The sequence below is a fragment of the Dendrobates tinctorius genome, unplaced genomic scaffold (assembly GCF_039654945.1).
Source record: "Dendrobates tinctorius isolate UK_male_01 unplaced genomic scaffold, ASM3965494v1 ptg000024l, whole genome shotgun sequence".
Classification (NCBI taxonomy): domain Eukaryota; kingdom Metazoa; phylum Chordata; class Amphibia; order Anura; family Dendrobatidae; genus Dendrobates; species Dendrobates tinctorius.
The window spans coordinates 12,064,975-12,081,100 of NW_027361692.1; the positions used below are offsets into that span (position 1 = coordinate 12,064,975).

Here is a 16,126-nt window from a genome sequence, read left to right on the forward strand (position 1 = left end):
GTGTGCAGAACTAGGAAGATTATGAAAATGGCAAACAAGGTTATTCTAGGCTAAGGGTACCGTTACACTTAGCGATGCACCAGCGATCCCGACAACGATATGCATCGCTGGTGCATCGCTAAGTGGTCGCTAGTGAGCTGCCACACAGGCAGATCTCACCAGCGACATCGCAGGGGTCGGGGGTCGCTACTTACCTGTCAGACGCGGCGATCCTGCGTCCTCCCGCCCGGCTCCACGCTCGTCGCTCGTCTCTCCACAGGAAGCCCAGCAGGAAGCGCCCGACGAGAAATGATCCAGGACCTTCTCGCGCGACCAGTGATAATCAGCGGGGGAGCCGGTCGGAGGTAAGCATCACACATAGCGATATCACTAGCAATATCGCTGCTGCATCACAAAATCGGTGACGTTACGGCGATATTGCTAGCGATACCGCTACGTGTAACGGGGGCTTTACAAATGCTTCTGATAACCTTGGAGTGCTATGGATTCAAACTATTAATGCAGAGTGACAGTGACTCAATTACAAAAAAAAAAAAAAAAAGAACCCCCCCCCCCCCACACACACAAAACGACATGTATTTAGACGTCAACCCCTTGTACACTAGGTCTAAGAACACAGAAAGCAAACAGTAATAATTTGGGTAGCCTTGCCGTCATCTACATGCATTTGTCCCACAGTAATTGGGAAAGACATCCAAAATGACAGTATTTTAACCCCTTTCTGTCATGTGACGTACTATCCCGTCCATGTGCCCTGGGACTTATTTCCCAGGGACGGGATAGTACGTCACAGCGATCAGCAGCGCCCACGTGGTGAGCGCCGCTGATCACGGCCGGGTGTCAGCTGATTATCACAGCTGACACCCGACACAATGTGTCAGGGGCGGTCACGGACCACCCCCGACACGTTTACCCCTTGTACACTGCGATCATACACGATCACGGTGTACCGGGGGTTAAAGGGAAGCATCGGGAGGGAGGGGGCTCCCTCCATGCTTCCCTGAGGGGGCTCCATCCCTGCAAGTCCCCGAATCCAAGATGGCGACGGGGACCTTCGGGGGCCTGCAGGGAGCCGGCTTCCTCAGTGCCTGCAAAGCGCAGGCATGAGGAAGCCTTCTGCACTGCCTGTGACAGATCACTGATATATATATATATATATATATATTCCCTAATAAATTCATTTTTTGGAAAAAAAAACACAATAAAAGTACACATATTTGGCATCGCTGCGTCCGTAACGACCCGCCCTATAAAACTGTCCCATTAGTTAACCCCTTTAGCTAACCCCTTAAAAAAAAAAAAAAAATAAATAATTTATTATTATACCGCCGAACAAAAAGATGCATATAAATATCCATGGTACCGCTGAAAACGTCATCTTGTCCTGCAAAATACGAGCCATCGTACAGCATCAGCAGCAAAAAAATAAAAAAAGTTATAGCTCGCAAAATAAAGCGATGCAAAAAGAATTATTTTTTATATAAAATTGTTTTCATTGCATAAAAGCGACAAAACATAAAAAACTACCTAAATGAGGTATCGCTGTAACCGTACTGACCCGAAGAATAAAAGTGCTATATCAATTTTACCGCAGGCAGAACTGTGTAAACGCACCCCCAAAAGAAATTCATGAAACGCTGGTTTTTGTTCATTCTGCGTCCCAAAAATCTAAATAAAAAACGATTAAAAGATGTCACGTGCCCGAAAATGATACCAATAAAAACGTCAACTCGTCCCGCTAAAAATAACACCTCACATGACTCTGTGCGTCAAAATATGGAAAAATTATCTCTCAATATTTCGTGATGCAAAAACTATTTTTACAATAAAAAGCGTCTTTTAGCGTGCGACAGCCGCCAAACATACAAACCGCCATAAATAGTAAATCAAACCCCCGTTATCACACCCTTAGCTAGGGAAAAATAATAAAAGACAAAATGTATTTATTTCCATTTTTCCATTAGGGTTAGGGCTAGGGTTAGGGCTAGGTATAGAGTTAGGGCTGAGATTAGGGTTAGGGATGTGTTGGGGTTAGGGTTGGAGTTATAATTGGAGGGGTTTCCACTGTTTGGGCACATCAGGTGCTCTCCAAATGCAACATGGCGTCTGATCTCAATTCCAGCCAATTCTGCGTTGAAAAAGTCAAATGGTGCTCCTTCCCTTCCAAGCTCTGCCATGCGCCCAAACAGTGTTTTACCCCCACGTATAGGGTATCAGCCTACTCAGGACAAATTGCAAAACAACTTTTGGGGTCCAATTTCTCCTGTTACCCTTAGAAAAATAAAAAATTGGGGGCAAAAATATCATTTTTGTGGAAAAAATATGATTTTTTAATTGTATGGCTGTACGTTATAAACTTCTGTGAAGCCCTTGTGGGTTCAAAGTTCTCACCACATATCTAGATAAGTTTCTTGTGGGGTCTAGTTTCCAAAATGGGGTCACTTGTGGGGGGTTTCCACTGTTTAGGCACATCAGGAGCTCTCCAAACGTGACATGGCGTCCGATCTGAATTCCAGCCAATTTTGCATTGAAAAAGTCAAACGGCGCTCCTTCCCTTCTGAGCTCTGCCATGCGCCAAAACAGTGGTTCCCCCCCACATATCAGGTATCAGCGTACTCAGGACAAACTGCACAATAATTTTTGCAGTCCAATTACTCCTGTTACCCTTGGTAAAATAAAAAAAAAAATTGAACCTGAAGTATTTTTTTTGTGAAAAAAAAGTTAAATGTTCATTTTTTTTTGTAAATATTCAAAAAATTCCTGTGAAGCACCTGAAGAGTTAATAAACTTCTTGAATGTGATTTTGAGCACCTTAAGGGGTGCAGTTTTTAGAATGGTGTCACTTTGGGGTATTTTCTATCATATAGACCCCTCAAAGTGACTTCAAATGTGATGTGGTCCGTAAAAATAAAACGGTGTTGCAAAAATGAGAAATCGCTGGTCAACTTTTAACCCTTATAACTTCCTAACAAATAAAAAAATTTTGGTTCCAAAATTGTGCTGATATAAAGTAAACATGTGGGAAATGTTACTTATTAAGTTTTTTTGTGTGCCGTATCTCTGTGATTTAAGGGCATAAAAATTCAAAGTTGGAAAATTGCAAAATTTTCAAAATTTTCGCCAAATTTCCGTTTTTTTTTCACAAATAAACGCAAGTTATATGAATGAAATTTTACCACTAACATGAAGTACAATATGTCACGAAAAAACATTGTCAGAATCACCGGGATCCATGGAAGTGTTCCAGAGTTATTACCTCATAAAGGGACAGTGGTCAGAATTGTAAAAATTGGCCCGGTCATGAACATGCAAACAACCCTTGGGGGTTAAGGGGCTAAAACACCCCCAGAAAGGGCCAAAATATTAAAAGCAAATCCACAGATTCCATTTTTCTTGCTACATTTTATTACAGCTACGGTAACTGCACCTTATGTGTAATGTAAATAGGAAACTGCTCCAACCAGTTATGTTTGACACATAAAAAGGGTACATTACTTTTAGAAGTCTGCAAATGTCTTACTGGATATTGGTGACGATACTTGTACAAATCTCTCGCTGCATAAAAGCTCCTCTTTGGCTTGATGTTCAGCTCGGCTGTGCTGCAGTCACTCTGTAAAACACAGGCACATTGTATGTGTTCTTGTGAAATTTACATGAAATTATTATCACTTTATATGTGGTAACAGCCATCATACACCGAGATGTGTCATAAAAAGAAATCAACACTTCATGTTCTGTATATCTGTAAGGTTGATAATATATTATGTGCAAAAAAATGTCCACAGTCTTGTCTGGTGACAGCAGTATAGAGGTGAAAAACAGTAAAAAAAAAAAAAAAAACTCTTGATATTAGAAAGAATCTCTAGTCCTCCATAGAGAAACATTAAAAAGCTTGTCTAGGCTTATGATATTGATGACCTACAGGAGTCCCTTTAGTCACTATGAGACTGCAGACTGTGCGCAGCGAGTATTCTCTGGTGCCAAGGCGGGCACATGAGCACAAGTAGGCGAGTTGCATATATGTGGTCACATGCAGACTAGACAAGCACAGCTTCGCTCAACACGTCCAGTCAGAATGTGGCTCGAAGTATGCAAATTGCATACTTATGGTCACAAGACTGCAGACTTGTCTGCTAAGGCCACTTTCACCTGATTTCAATCAGTTTACTGTGCTACATGTATTTTTTTTAAAAATACACATATTTCTCTTTGTGGCCTTATTTTTTCACATGGTGATCTTTATTAACTAGTTCATAACCAGATCACTTACCTCACTTCCTGATACGTACTGTCAACTTATTGTACGTGCGCCTTTAACGACACTAGATTTTTCCTCTCGTTCAGATATTCAAATTAATTTTACCTCTTTTTTGCAACACACAAGGCTGACTTTATATAATTTTATTTTTTTTTTTGTTTGCTGACATCAGGGGAAAAATGAAGAATAGGAAGTGTGTACATTTTTCATAACCACAAAAGACCACTACAAACATTATAAATTGCATTTTCCTTTCTGTAGGAATTATTCTTATACATTGGGCATACCGTATTTTTTGGCCTATATGACGTACCCAGGTTTTATACGTGGAAAATAGGGGGGAAAAAAAATATTTGAAGCAAAAAATGTGGTAAAATATTTAACAACAAACATACTATATGTGGTAATATTATCTATAATAATAAATGCCCTAACCAGCTTCCGGTTGTAACAACTTCCGTCCAGTTGTAACCGGTGACGTCACCACACACACGCACATGTTAACCCTCAACACACCACACCGCCTCAACACACACTCCTCTCACCTTTCACCTCCACTCACTCTTTCACTCCACATACGTTCCTTTCTCTCACTCCGTTTCTCATACTCACACCGTCATCGTCGCTGCCCCGACATCTTCCTCCGCGATCCAGGATCCAGACGTTCTCCAGGCCGCCGACATGTTCTTGCGGGACGCCATCTTGGATATCGTGAAGTCCCGCGATATTAAAGATGGCGTCGCCGCAACAACATGTCGCTGGCGTGGACGACATCGGGATCCAAAAAGATGGCGTCGGCGAAATCTCGCGAGATTACGCCGACGCCATTTTGGATCCCGATGTCGCCCATGCCAGCGACATGTTGTTGCGGCGACGCCATCTTTAATATCGCGGGACTTCACGATATCCAAGATGGCGTCCCGCAAGAACATGTCGCTGGCGTGGGCGACATCGGGATCCAAAATGGCATCAGCCTAATCTCGCGAGATTTCGCCGACGCCATCTTTTTGGATCCCGATGTCGTCCACGCCAGCGACATGTTGCGGCGACGCCATCTTGAATATCGCGGGATTTCACGAAATCCAAGATGGAGTCCCGTAAGAACATGTCGGCGGCCTGGAGAACGTCTAGATCCTGGATCGCGGCGGCGGAGGAAGATGTCGGGGCAGCGACGATGACGGTGTGAGTATGAGAAACGGAGTCAGAGAAAGGAACGTATGTGGAGTGAAAGAGTGAGTGGACATGAGTGGAGGTGAAAGGTGAGAGGAGTGTGTGTTGAGGCGGTGTGGTGTGTTGAGGGTTAACATGGCAAGAGGTGTTAACGACGTCGGCGAAATCTCGCGAGATTTCGCCGACGCCATCTTGCATTCGTGAAATTGCGTCATTTACCTCACGCCGACTTGCTGTGCGGACGCTTGGCATTGCCTGTACCACCATAACTACTGCTGCCTTGGTCCTATGCCTGTTTACTGCCGGTGTCTAATTACTGGACCAATTTGCCTCTACCGCCATAACTATTGCTACCTTGCTACTCTGCCGGTGTCTAATTACAGGGCTAATTTGCCTCTACCGCCATAACTACTGCTGCCTTGCTCCTCTGCTGGTGTCTAATTACAGGACCAATTTGCCTCTACCGCCACAACTACTGCTGCATTGCTCCTCTGCCGGTGTCTAATTACAGGGCCAATTTGCCTATACCGCCATAACTACTGCCTTTGTCCTCTGCCGGTGTCTAATTACAGGACCAATTTGCCTCTATCGCCATAACTACTGCTGCTTTGGTCATCTGCCTGTTTACTGCCGGTGTCTAATTACAAGGCCAATTTGCCTATACCGCAATAACTACTGCTGCCTTGCTCCTCTGCCGGTGTCTAATTACAGGGCCAATTTGCCTATACCGCCATAACTACTGCTGCCTTGCTCCTCTGCCGGTGTCTAATTAGAGGGCCAATTTGCCTCTACCGCCATAACTACTGCTGCCTTGCTCCTCTGCCGGTGTCTAACTACAGGGCCAATTTGCCACTACCACTTCATAACTACTGCTGGGCAATTACAGGGTCAATTAGTGTCTGTTTACTCTACAATACTCCAGGACGCCTTCTTCACTGCCAGATAACTGCCAAATAGACTCCTTTACCTGTGTCAACATGAGTCATAACAAAAAGTATGCCAATGCCAGTGAAAGGAAAGCAGCTTTAGCACTACGACAAAAACAACGCCGTGCTAATGAGACTCCTGAGGAAAAACACCATCGCCTTGAGAAGATTAAGGCTTATAAACGCCGTTGCCTCACACACAAATCTCCTAACTCTAAATCCATAAGATTGGCTGAAGAAGCCTCTGCACGCCGTCACCGCCGACAACAGACGGCCTCTTCCTCATCATTATTATTAGACTCACAACAGGATGCTTCCACATCAGCATGTGGAACAATTTACTGTTACACTTCATCCCATATGCCGTTCACTGACATAACTAATCAGCAATCTGTTTCTGCCCTATCAATACCACCATTAGTCAATACCAACGCACAGTTTCTTCACATACAAGCTGCAGTTAGCCCGCAGAAAGTGCAACCAAGACAAATATACGTTGGTCTCAAAACTAGGCGCACCCCATCGGTTGGACATACACTTCTACTACAACCTCACATTTTCACTAATGATGAAAATAGTATTACCGAACACAGCTGTGGTGACATGACCCATGTATGTGAGCATTGCGAAGCTTTGCATTTTGTAGCAGAGATACCTTCTGATAACAACTTTACGCTCTGCTGTCAGAAGGGTAAAGTCCATGTACACATACTACAATATCCTGATGTCTTTACACGTTTGCTGAAAGGGCAAAGTGAATTTAGCAAAAAATTTCATGGATAATATTCGAAGTATTAACAGTTCCTTTGCTTTTGCCTCCATGGGTGCAAATATTTCACCACCTCCTGGATATGGCCCATACTGTTTCCGCATACATGGCCAGATCTATCATAGAACTGAAACACTACATCCCTCAGATGACCAGCAACGCGCATTTGCCCAACTTTACATTCTCGATACCACTACCGCAAACGAACAACGCTTACGATGTAAAGAAAATCAAAAATGTCATCCTACATTGATGAACATTATTGCCCTTCAAATCCAAACTATTAATCCTTTTGTGGAAGCTTATCAAATGTTACGTGATGTGGAAGAACAAGAAAAAATTAAATCTCTACAAAACGGAACTGTCATGCCAAACATCACTATGGCTATTAAACAAGATCGTACTCAAGACCCTCGACGCTACAATAATCCCACTGTCAGTGAAGTAGCAGTCGTGTTTCAAAATGACAATGGTGAGCCACTAATGTCCACTCGCAGGATTTCAGAATACTCAAGATGGCATGGCCGCAAGAACATGTCGCCGGCGTGGACAATGTCGGGATGTCGGGATCCAGGATGGCGCCGGCGGAAGAAGATGTCGGGGATCGTGGAGCAGCGACGATGACGGTGAGTATGAGAGACGGAGTGAGAGAAAGGGTCGTATGTGGAGTGAAAGAGTGAATGGACGTGAGTGGAGATGGTGAAAGGTGAGAGGAGTGTGTGTGGAGGCGGTGTGGTGTGATGAGGAGGTGTGTGTGTATTGAGGGTTAACATGGCAAGAGGTGTGTCACTATCCTCTCGATGCGATAGCATCGGGCCTTAATCTACTATAATAAATGCGCTAAGCAGCTTCCGGGTTGTAACAACTTCCGTCCAGTTGTAACTGGTGACGTCACAGCACACCACTTGCCATGTTAACCCTCAACACACCACTCCTCAAAACACACTCCTCTCACCTTTCACTATCTCCACTAATGTCCACTCGCAGGATTTCAGAATACTCAAGATGGCATGGCCGCAAGAACATGTCGCCGGCGTGGACAATGTCGGGATCCAGGATGGCGCCGGCGGAAGAAGATGTCGGGGATCATGGAGCAGCGACGATGACAGTGTGAGTATGAGAGACGGAGTGAGAGAAAGGGTCGTATGTGGAGTGAAAGAGTGAGTGGATGTGAATGGAGATGGTGAAAGGTGAGAGGAGTGTGTGTTGAGGAGGTGTGTGTGTATTGAGGGTTAACATGGCAAGAGGTGTGTCACTATCCTCTCGATGCGATAGCATCGGGCCTTAATCTAGTCTATAATAATAAATGCCCTAAGCAGCTTCCGGTTGTAACAACTTCCGTCCAGTTGTAACCGGAACACCTCTTTCCATGTTAACCCTCAACACACCACTCCTCCTCAACACACACACTCCTCTCACCTTTCACCATCTCCACTCACTCCACATACGACCCTTTCTCTCACTCTGTCTCTCATACTCACGCCGTCATCGCCGCTGATCCACGATCCCCGACATCTTCTTCCGCCGGCGCCATCCTGGATCCAGACGCCCTCCACGCCGGCGACATGTTCCTGCGGCGATGCCATTTTGGATCGGCGAAATCCTGCGATACTCAAGATGGCATCGCCGCAAGAACATGTCGCCGGCGAGGACGGCGTCGGGATCCAAAATGGCGTCGGCGAAAACTTGCGAGATTTCGCCGACGCCATTTTGGATCCCGACGTCATCCACGCCGGCGACATGTTCTTCCGGCGACGCCATCTTGAGTATCGCGGGATTTCACAATACTCAAGATGGCGTCGCCGCAAGAACATGTCGCCAGCGTGGACAACGTCTGGATCCAGGATGGCGCCGGCGGAAGATGTCGGGGATCGTGGAGCAGCGGCGATGACGGCGTGAGTATGAGAGACGGAGTGAGAGAAGGGGTCATATGTGGAGTGAAAGAGTGAGTGGAGATGGTGAAAGGTGAGAGGTGTGTGTGTGTTGAGGGTTAACATGGCAAGAGGTGTGATGCTATCGCATCCTCCCGATGCGATCGCATCGGGCCATAATCTAGTCTACTATATAATTGTCTAATTCTGTCTGCCTGTCTGTCATGGAAATCCCACCTCGCTGATTGGTCGCGGCAGTTAGGCCGCGACCAATCAGCGACAGTTGCTTAGTCGTCGTTGCAACACAGCCGCATTGCTTATTGTACAGGCACATTACAGCCGTTAAAGGCATCACTGCTGCGTTGCTCATTACACAGGCACAGTCCTGTACGTATTCTGGAGTACAATACATTAGGTAATTAGGTAACAGTAGAACAGTGACTGCAGCTCTGGGTGTAACTAGCGTAGAATACATTAGGTGACAGCAGCTCTGGGTGTAACTGGAGTATAATACATTAGGTAACAGCAGAACGGTGACTGCAGCTCTGGGTGTAACTGGACTACAATACATTAGGTAACAGCAGAATAGTGACTGCAGATCTGGGTGTAACTGGAGTTCATTAGGTAACAGCAGAACAGTGACAGCAGCTCTGGGTGTAACTTGAGTACAATACATTTGGTAAGATCTGAACAGTGACTGCAGCTCTGGCTGTAACAGGAGTATAATACAGTTGTGGCCAAAAGTATTGACACCCCTGCAATTCTGTCAGATAATACTCAGTTTCTTCCTGAAAATGATTGCAAACACAAATTCTTTGGTATTATCTTTCATTTAAGACAAATTAAATGAAAACACACAAAAAGAATTGTCCTAAAGCCAAATTGGATATAATTCCACACCAAACATAAAAAAGAGGGTCGACAAGAGTATTGGCACTGTTCAAAAAAATCATGTGATGCTTCTCTAATTTGTGTAATTAACAGCACCCGTAACTTACCTGTGGCACCTAACAGGTGTTGGCAATAACTAAATTACACTGAATGAAAAGGGACTGTATGGTAGGAGACCCAAGAAGACCCCACTTCTTACCCCGAGACATAAAAATGCCAGGCTGGAGTTTGCCAAAACTTACCTGAAAGTATTAAGTTACGTACCGGTAACGGTATTTTTCGGAAGCCCATGACAGCACCACAAGAGAGGGGATCCGCCCTTCGGGAACAGGAAACCTACAGATACAAAAGGGTGGCACCTCTCCCACACATCAGTTGGATTACAGAGCTTGAGAGGCTACCATGATTAGTACACCGCATATACAACCTATCTATCCTATTTACAATTCTTTATACCATCTCCCACATAAGGTAAATTCGTGAAACAATCTTCTAAAGGGGTGCACCCCTATACGTGAACAAGGGAGGGAACTAAGGGTGCTGTCATGGGCTTCCGAAAAATACCGTTACCGGTACGTAACTTAATACTTTATTCGGACTCCCATGACAGCACCACGAGAGAATTACAGAGATGTAAACTAATTTAGGGAGGGACTACAGCCTGCAGCACCCTTAGCCCGAAGGTGAGATCTGAGGAGGCACCCATGTCTAACCGATAGTGGTTAAAAAAGGTGGAAGGAGATGACCAGGTGGCCGCCTTACATATCTGGTCAATTGATACTCCCGCTCTCTGCCCAGGATGATGCCATGGCACGAGTGGAATGCGCCCTCAGGTTCTGAGGAGCCGGACCGCCACCTGCTGTATAGGCAAGAGAGATAGCCTCCTTAATCCACCTCGCTAACGTGCGCTTTGACACTCTATACCCCTTCCTGGAACCTTGGAAGGATAAAAATAATGCGTTCTCCTTCCTCCAAGGATCTGTGGCTGCTAAATATTTAAGTAGGCATCTCTTAACATCTAGAGCCTGAAGTTTTTGTTCTTTAGAATTGGTTGGATTAGGGAGGAAGGAAGGCAGAACTATCTCTTGTATCCTATGAAAATGAGATGCTACCTTGGGAAGGTATGCCGTGTCTGGCCTTAGGATTACTCTATCCTGTAAGAATTCTGTGTACGGAGGTAATCTGGAAAGTGCCTGTATGTCGCCTATTCTACGTGCCGATGTTATTGCTACCAAAAAGGCTGTCTTAAGTGATATCGTTTTTAGTGAAGCCGAATCCAGAGGCTCAAACGGTCTCTCTGTCAGGACTAAATTTAAGTCCCAAGGCATACACCTATCTTTGAGTATGGGTCTCGATCTGGTAACTGCCTTAATGAATCTTGCAACCCAATGGTTACCGGCAATGTCGCATGCAAATAGGGCCCCTAAAGCTGAAACTTGTACTTTCAGTGTACTCGTGGAAAGGCCCAACTCGAGACCCCTCTGGAGGAATTCTAGAATTTGTTTTACGGGTATTCCATCCCTGATATCAAACTCACAGGTGGACAGGAATCGCCTCCAGGTTCTAGCATATATACCTGTGGTGGTTTGTTTCCTACTTTTTAGAAGTGTATCGATTAGGTTTTTTGAGAACCCTCCATCCCTCAATAGTGTCCTCTCAAACACCATGCCGTCAAACGGAGTCTCGCTACTTGTGGGTGGTTGACTGGCCCCTGGTAGAGGAGATCTGGAAGGTTCGGCAGTACCCAAGGATCGCTTACTGACATGGTCCTCAACCATGCAAACCAGGGCCAGAAGGGGGCAATCAATATGACTCTTGCCCCGTCTTCCCTGATCTTCCTCACTACCAGAGGTAGAAGGTTTAAAGGCGGAAAGGCATAAGCCAGCGAGAAGTCCCATTTTATTAGGAGGGCGTCCACTGCCAGTGGATTTTCCCTGGGATTTAGGGAACAGAAAGTTTTTTCCTTCCTGTTTTCCTTGGTGGCAAAGAGGTCCACCTCCGGTTGACCCCATTTGTGGACAATCTGGTTGTAGATGTGTGAGTTTAACGCCCATTCTCCCTGCCTTAGGGCCCTGCGGCTTAGAAAGCCTGCCTTCATGTTGTCTTTTCCGCTGATGTGGAGCGCGGTTAAAGATAGAAAATTTTTCTCTGCTATCTGAAGGAGACGTTCCGTTATCCGCATCAGGGCGTTGGAGCGGGTTCCACCTTGGTGGTTGACATAGGCTACCGCTACCTGGTTGTCCGAGAGTATCCTCACATGATGGCCCTGTAGATACATGAGTTTCTTAATGGACAATTCAATTGCCAGCAGCTCCCTCTGGTTAGAGGATATCTCAGCATCGGAGCCCCATTGCCCCTGTACCACTATTTCACCCATATGGGCCCCCCAACCCCAAGGACTAGCGTCTGTGGTTATTACGCGGGTTATCTGTATTACCCAGGGCATCCCCGAGGCCAGATTTCCGACATCGAGCCACCACCTAAGAGATGTAATAGTTGAGGGGCTCAGCAATACTTGACCCTGCAAGGAGCCTTCTAAGGTTCTACTATTAACCAGGACGTCTTTCTGAAGGGCCCTAGTGTGGAATTGTGCCCACTTGACCGCTGGAATACATGAGGTTAGGGAGCCTAACAGGGACATGGCCTGCCTGAGGGTCATGGAGGGTCTATCGATTGCCCGAAGAACCTGCTGCTGTATCTGCTGTAATTTATCTACAGGTAACAGACACTGCTGAGTTTCTGAATTTAACAGCAAGCCTAGAAACTTCTGGACCCTTAAGGGCTGAAAACGGGATTTCTCGTAATTTATTATCCATCCGAGGTTCTCTAATCTGGACTTAGCTTTTTTTAATCTGAGATAGACAATGGTCCACCGAATTTCCCACAATCAAAAAATCATCCAAGTATGGAATAATTAAGATGTCAACTTCCCGTAAATGAGCCATAACTTCGGCCACTATTTTTGTAAATACCCGGGGCGCTGCTGAGAGACCAAAGGGAAGGGCTCTATATTGATAATGACGGATTATACCGTCTATTGATACCGCCACTCTCAGGAACTGCTGAAAAGCTGCGTGAATGGGCACATGATAATATGCGTCTTTTAAGTCCACTACCGCCATAAAACACCCTTCAAACAGCATCTTTATTGTCGAACTAATGGACTCCATTTTAAAGGTGCGTTTAACCAAAAACTCATTAAGGAAACGTAAATTGATAATCGTTCTGAATGTTTAATCCGGCTTTTGGATTAGGAATAAGGGAGAGTAGAACCCTCTTCCTCTCTCAGACTCTGGAACCTCTATCAGGACATTTTTTAGACACAGGCTCACGACCTCTGCTTCTAAAGCCGCCTGCTCGAAGGGTGAAGACCTTAAGGGTGTAGGTTTAAAGGTATCCCGTGGGACCTCAGTGAACTCCAACTTGAGTCCGGTGGATATCACATTCCGCACCCAGTCACTATTGGTGATCTGCAGCCATGCTGGGAGGAAGGATGACAGTCTACCCTCCACGGGAATTGCTAGTCATTGATTTTGTCTTTTACGCTCTCTCGACGAGCGTCTGAACATGAAGCCCGTACCTCTTCTCCTTCTATCCTCCCATCTGGGACGGTCTCTATTAGGTGACGGGTTACGCCTTCTCCCTTGACCGAATCTCCTTCTATTAAACGGACGTCGGTAAGATGCGGACCAAAGATTTGGGAATTTCTTTTTATCATCCCCGGCCTTCTCCAGTAGCTCGTCCAGGACTGCTCCGAATAAATATTCCCCCTCACACGGGATAGTGCAGAGTTTCGCCCTGGACTGAACATCTCCCGGCCAGCACTTCAGCCACAGGGCTCTCCAAGCCGCATTAGAAAGTCCTGCCGCCCTGGCGGCTATTCTGACTGCATCAGCTAGAAAGGCTGCGCCATCCTGGATTATTGGAAGGGCCCCCGAGGATTGCCTGTCTAGATGTTCCTTGTTTTAACTGTGACTCTAACTGGTCCAACCAGACCATCATGGACCTGGCCGTGCAAGTCGATGCTACTGCTGGTCTTAAGGAACCGGCTGCCATTTCACAGGTATTTTTAAGGAAGGTGTCTGCCTTCCTGTCAAGAGGATCTTTAAGGGACCCCATGTCCTCAAAGGGTAGCGAGGATTTTTTCGATGCTTTCGCTATAGCTGCATCTAACTTGGGGGCCTTGTCCCAAGTATTCATTGCTGTATCGTCAAAAGGATATCTCCGCTTGAGGGCTGGTGGTAGCGACCCTTTTTTATCTGGCTTTTTCCACTCTCTGCGGATGAGATCCTGGATCTTTTCGTTTAGTGGGAAGACCCTACGCTTCCTCTGCTCCAGCCCCCCGAACATCACATCCTGCATGGATAATTGAGGCTTCGGTTCCTCCACCTCCATTGTTCCTCTGACCGCTTTTACCAATTTGTCTACACGGTCGAGCGGCAGGCAAAACCGACCAGAGTCCTCGTCTTCTGAGGAGGACGAGGGAGATGAAATGTGGGAGCCTTTACTTCTCCTCCACTCTGTTGAGGAATCCGACTCCACCGGGTCCTCACCTCTCACTCTCTGGTTGTGACAGGGATTTTAGGGTTTCCTTCATCTCTGCCCTTACTATATCCCTTAAACACGCCGCTACTGCAGGCGACTCCTCCGCCACTGTCTGCTGGATACAGGGGGGACATAACTTTTTGGGGCATGAATCTGGTAACGGGCATGCACAGAGTGCGCATTCCCTGTGTCTGGTTTTACTCGTAGCTTTCTTCCCCTAGAACAAAACACAGAAGGAGGCCCTGTCACTGAGTGAACATTCACGAAGATCACTTACCAGTGCCACAATCAAGTACCGGAGAATGAGGGGGATTTTTCTCAGTCGATGCTCCTGTCCGCCTAGCGGAGCTCTTATGACTGGACTGGTCACTTCGTCCCGGACGCTCCTTACTGTCACGGGCCTCTTTCTTCTTCTGTTTGACCTGCCTAAGGTCATCCAGGGGCGGCAGTGAAGATTGTCGCTGTTGCCGCCGTAGCTGCTGCTTTTGCTGCTGCTGCTCCTGATCGCTCTCCATTACTGCTTGCAATAATGTGGCCAAGGCAAGGCACCCATCTAGGGTCCTGCCTATATACCCCTCCTCCGGACAGCAGCCATCTCCTGCCGCGCCCCCCCTTCTACTAGGGCTCCCCCCCCAGCTGGCGCCGCTTCTAGCAGGGGAACTGGCGCCTACCGGCGTCCTCCCGATGGGCGCCGCCATCTTGGGTTCCGGCGCCTGCGCAGTGCGCCGCCGACCTGGAAGCGCCCCGAGGCTCCGCCCCCTGACGTCACCGCGACTCCCGGCGTAACCGGAAGTCACGCGGAACGCCCGGGCCCTGCACTATGGAGCGCTCCCTGGCCCCAACGCCCTGCAGCCGCGCCGCCCCCCCCCGACCACCGCGATCGCACCGCTGGAGCTGGGAGTCCCCGGGGGGCATACTCACCGGCGCGGCCTGCTTATGGAGACGGACCTCCTCCGGACGCCGCTCCCTGCTGTCTACGCCACTGCCGTGCCACCCATCCTGGGCCACCGTGGCGTCTTCCAGGAGCTCCGCACCAGGCCGAGGTAGGAGACCCCCCCGCTACCTGAACCGGCTGGCCGGCCTGGGATCCGGTCATCTGCAGGATCCCGTCCCCTCAGGAACAGGAAACCAACTGATGCGTGGGAGAAGTGCCGCCCTTTTGTATCTGTAGGTTTCCTGTTCCCGAAAGGCGGATCCCCTCTCTCGTGGTGCTGTCATGGGAGTCCGAATAAAAAGCCTAAAATGTTTTGGAAGAATGTTCTCTGGTCAGATGAGACAAAAGTAGAGCTTTTTGGGCAAATGCATCAACATAGAGTTTACAGGAGAAAAAAAAAAAAAAAAAGAGGCAGTCAAAGAAAAGAACACGGTCCCTACAGTCAGTCAAACATGGCGGAGGTTCCCTGATGTTTTGGGGTTGCTTTGCTGCCTCTGGCACTGGACTGCTTGACCGTGTGCATGGCATTATGAAGTCTGAAGACTACCAACAAATTCTGCAGCATAATGTAGGGCCCAGTGTGATAAAGCTGGGTCTCCTTCAGAGGTCATGGGTCTTCCAGCAGGACAATGACCAAAAACACACTTCAAAAAGCACTAGAAAAAGGTTTGAGAGAAAGCACTGGAGACTTCTAAGGTGGCCAGCAATGAGTCCAGACCTGAATCCCATAGAACACCTGTGGAAAGATCTAAAAATGGCAGT

The 16,126-nt window shown here is 47.0% G+C and overlaps 1 protein-coding gene across 4 annotated transcripts in view; it reads right to left on the minus strand.

Moving 5' to 3' along the window:
- Positions 1-16,126, minus strand: part of OGFRL1 (opioid growth factor receptor like 1) — a 122,814-nt gene that overhangs the window by 81,962 nt on the left and 24,726 nt on the right. For all 4 annotated transcript variants that reach the window (XR_012231035.1, XM_073569368.1, XM_073569369.1 and 1 more), the window contains exon 2: positions 3,521-3,610. Coding sequence is in view for 3 of the 4 variants with exons in the window: in XM_073569368.1 (XP_073425469.1) it covers positions 3,521-3,610 (90 nt within the window). In the remaining variant the exon portion in view is untranslated. The remainder of the gene's footprint in view (positions 1-3,520; positions 3,611-16,126) is intronic.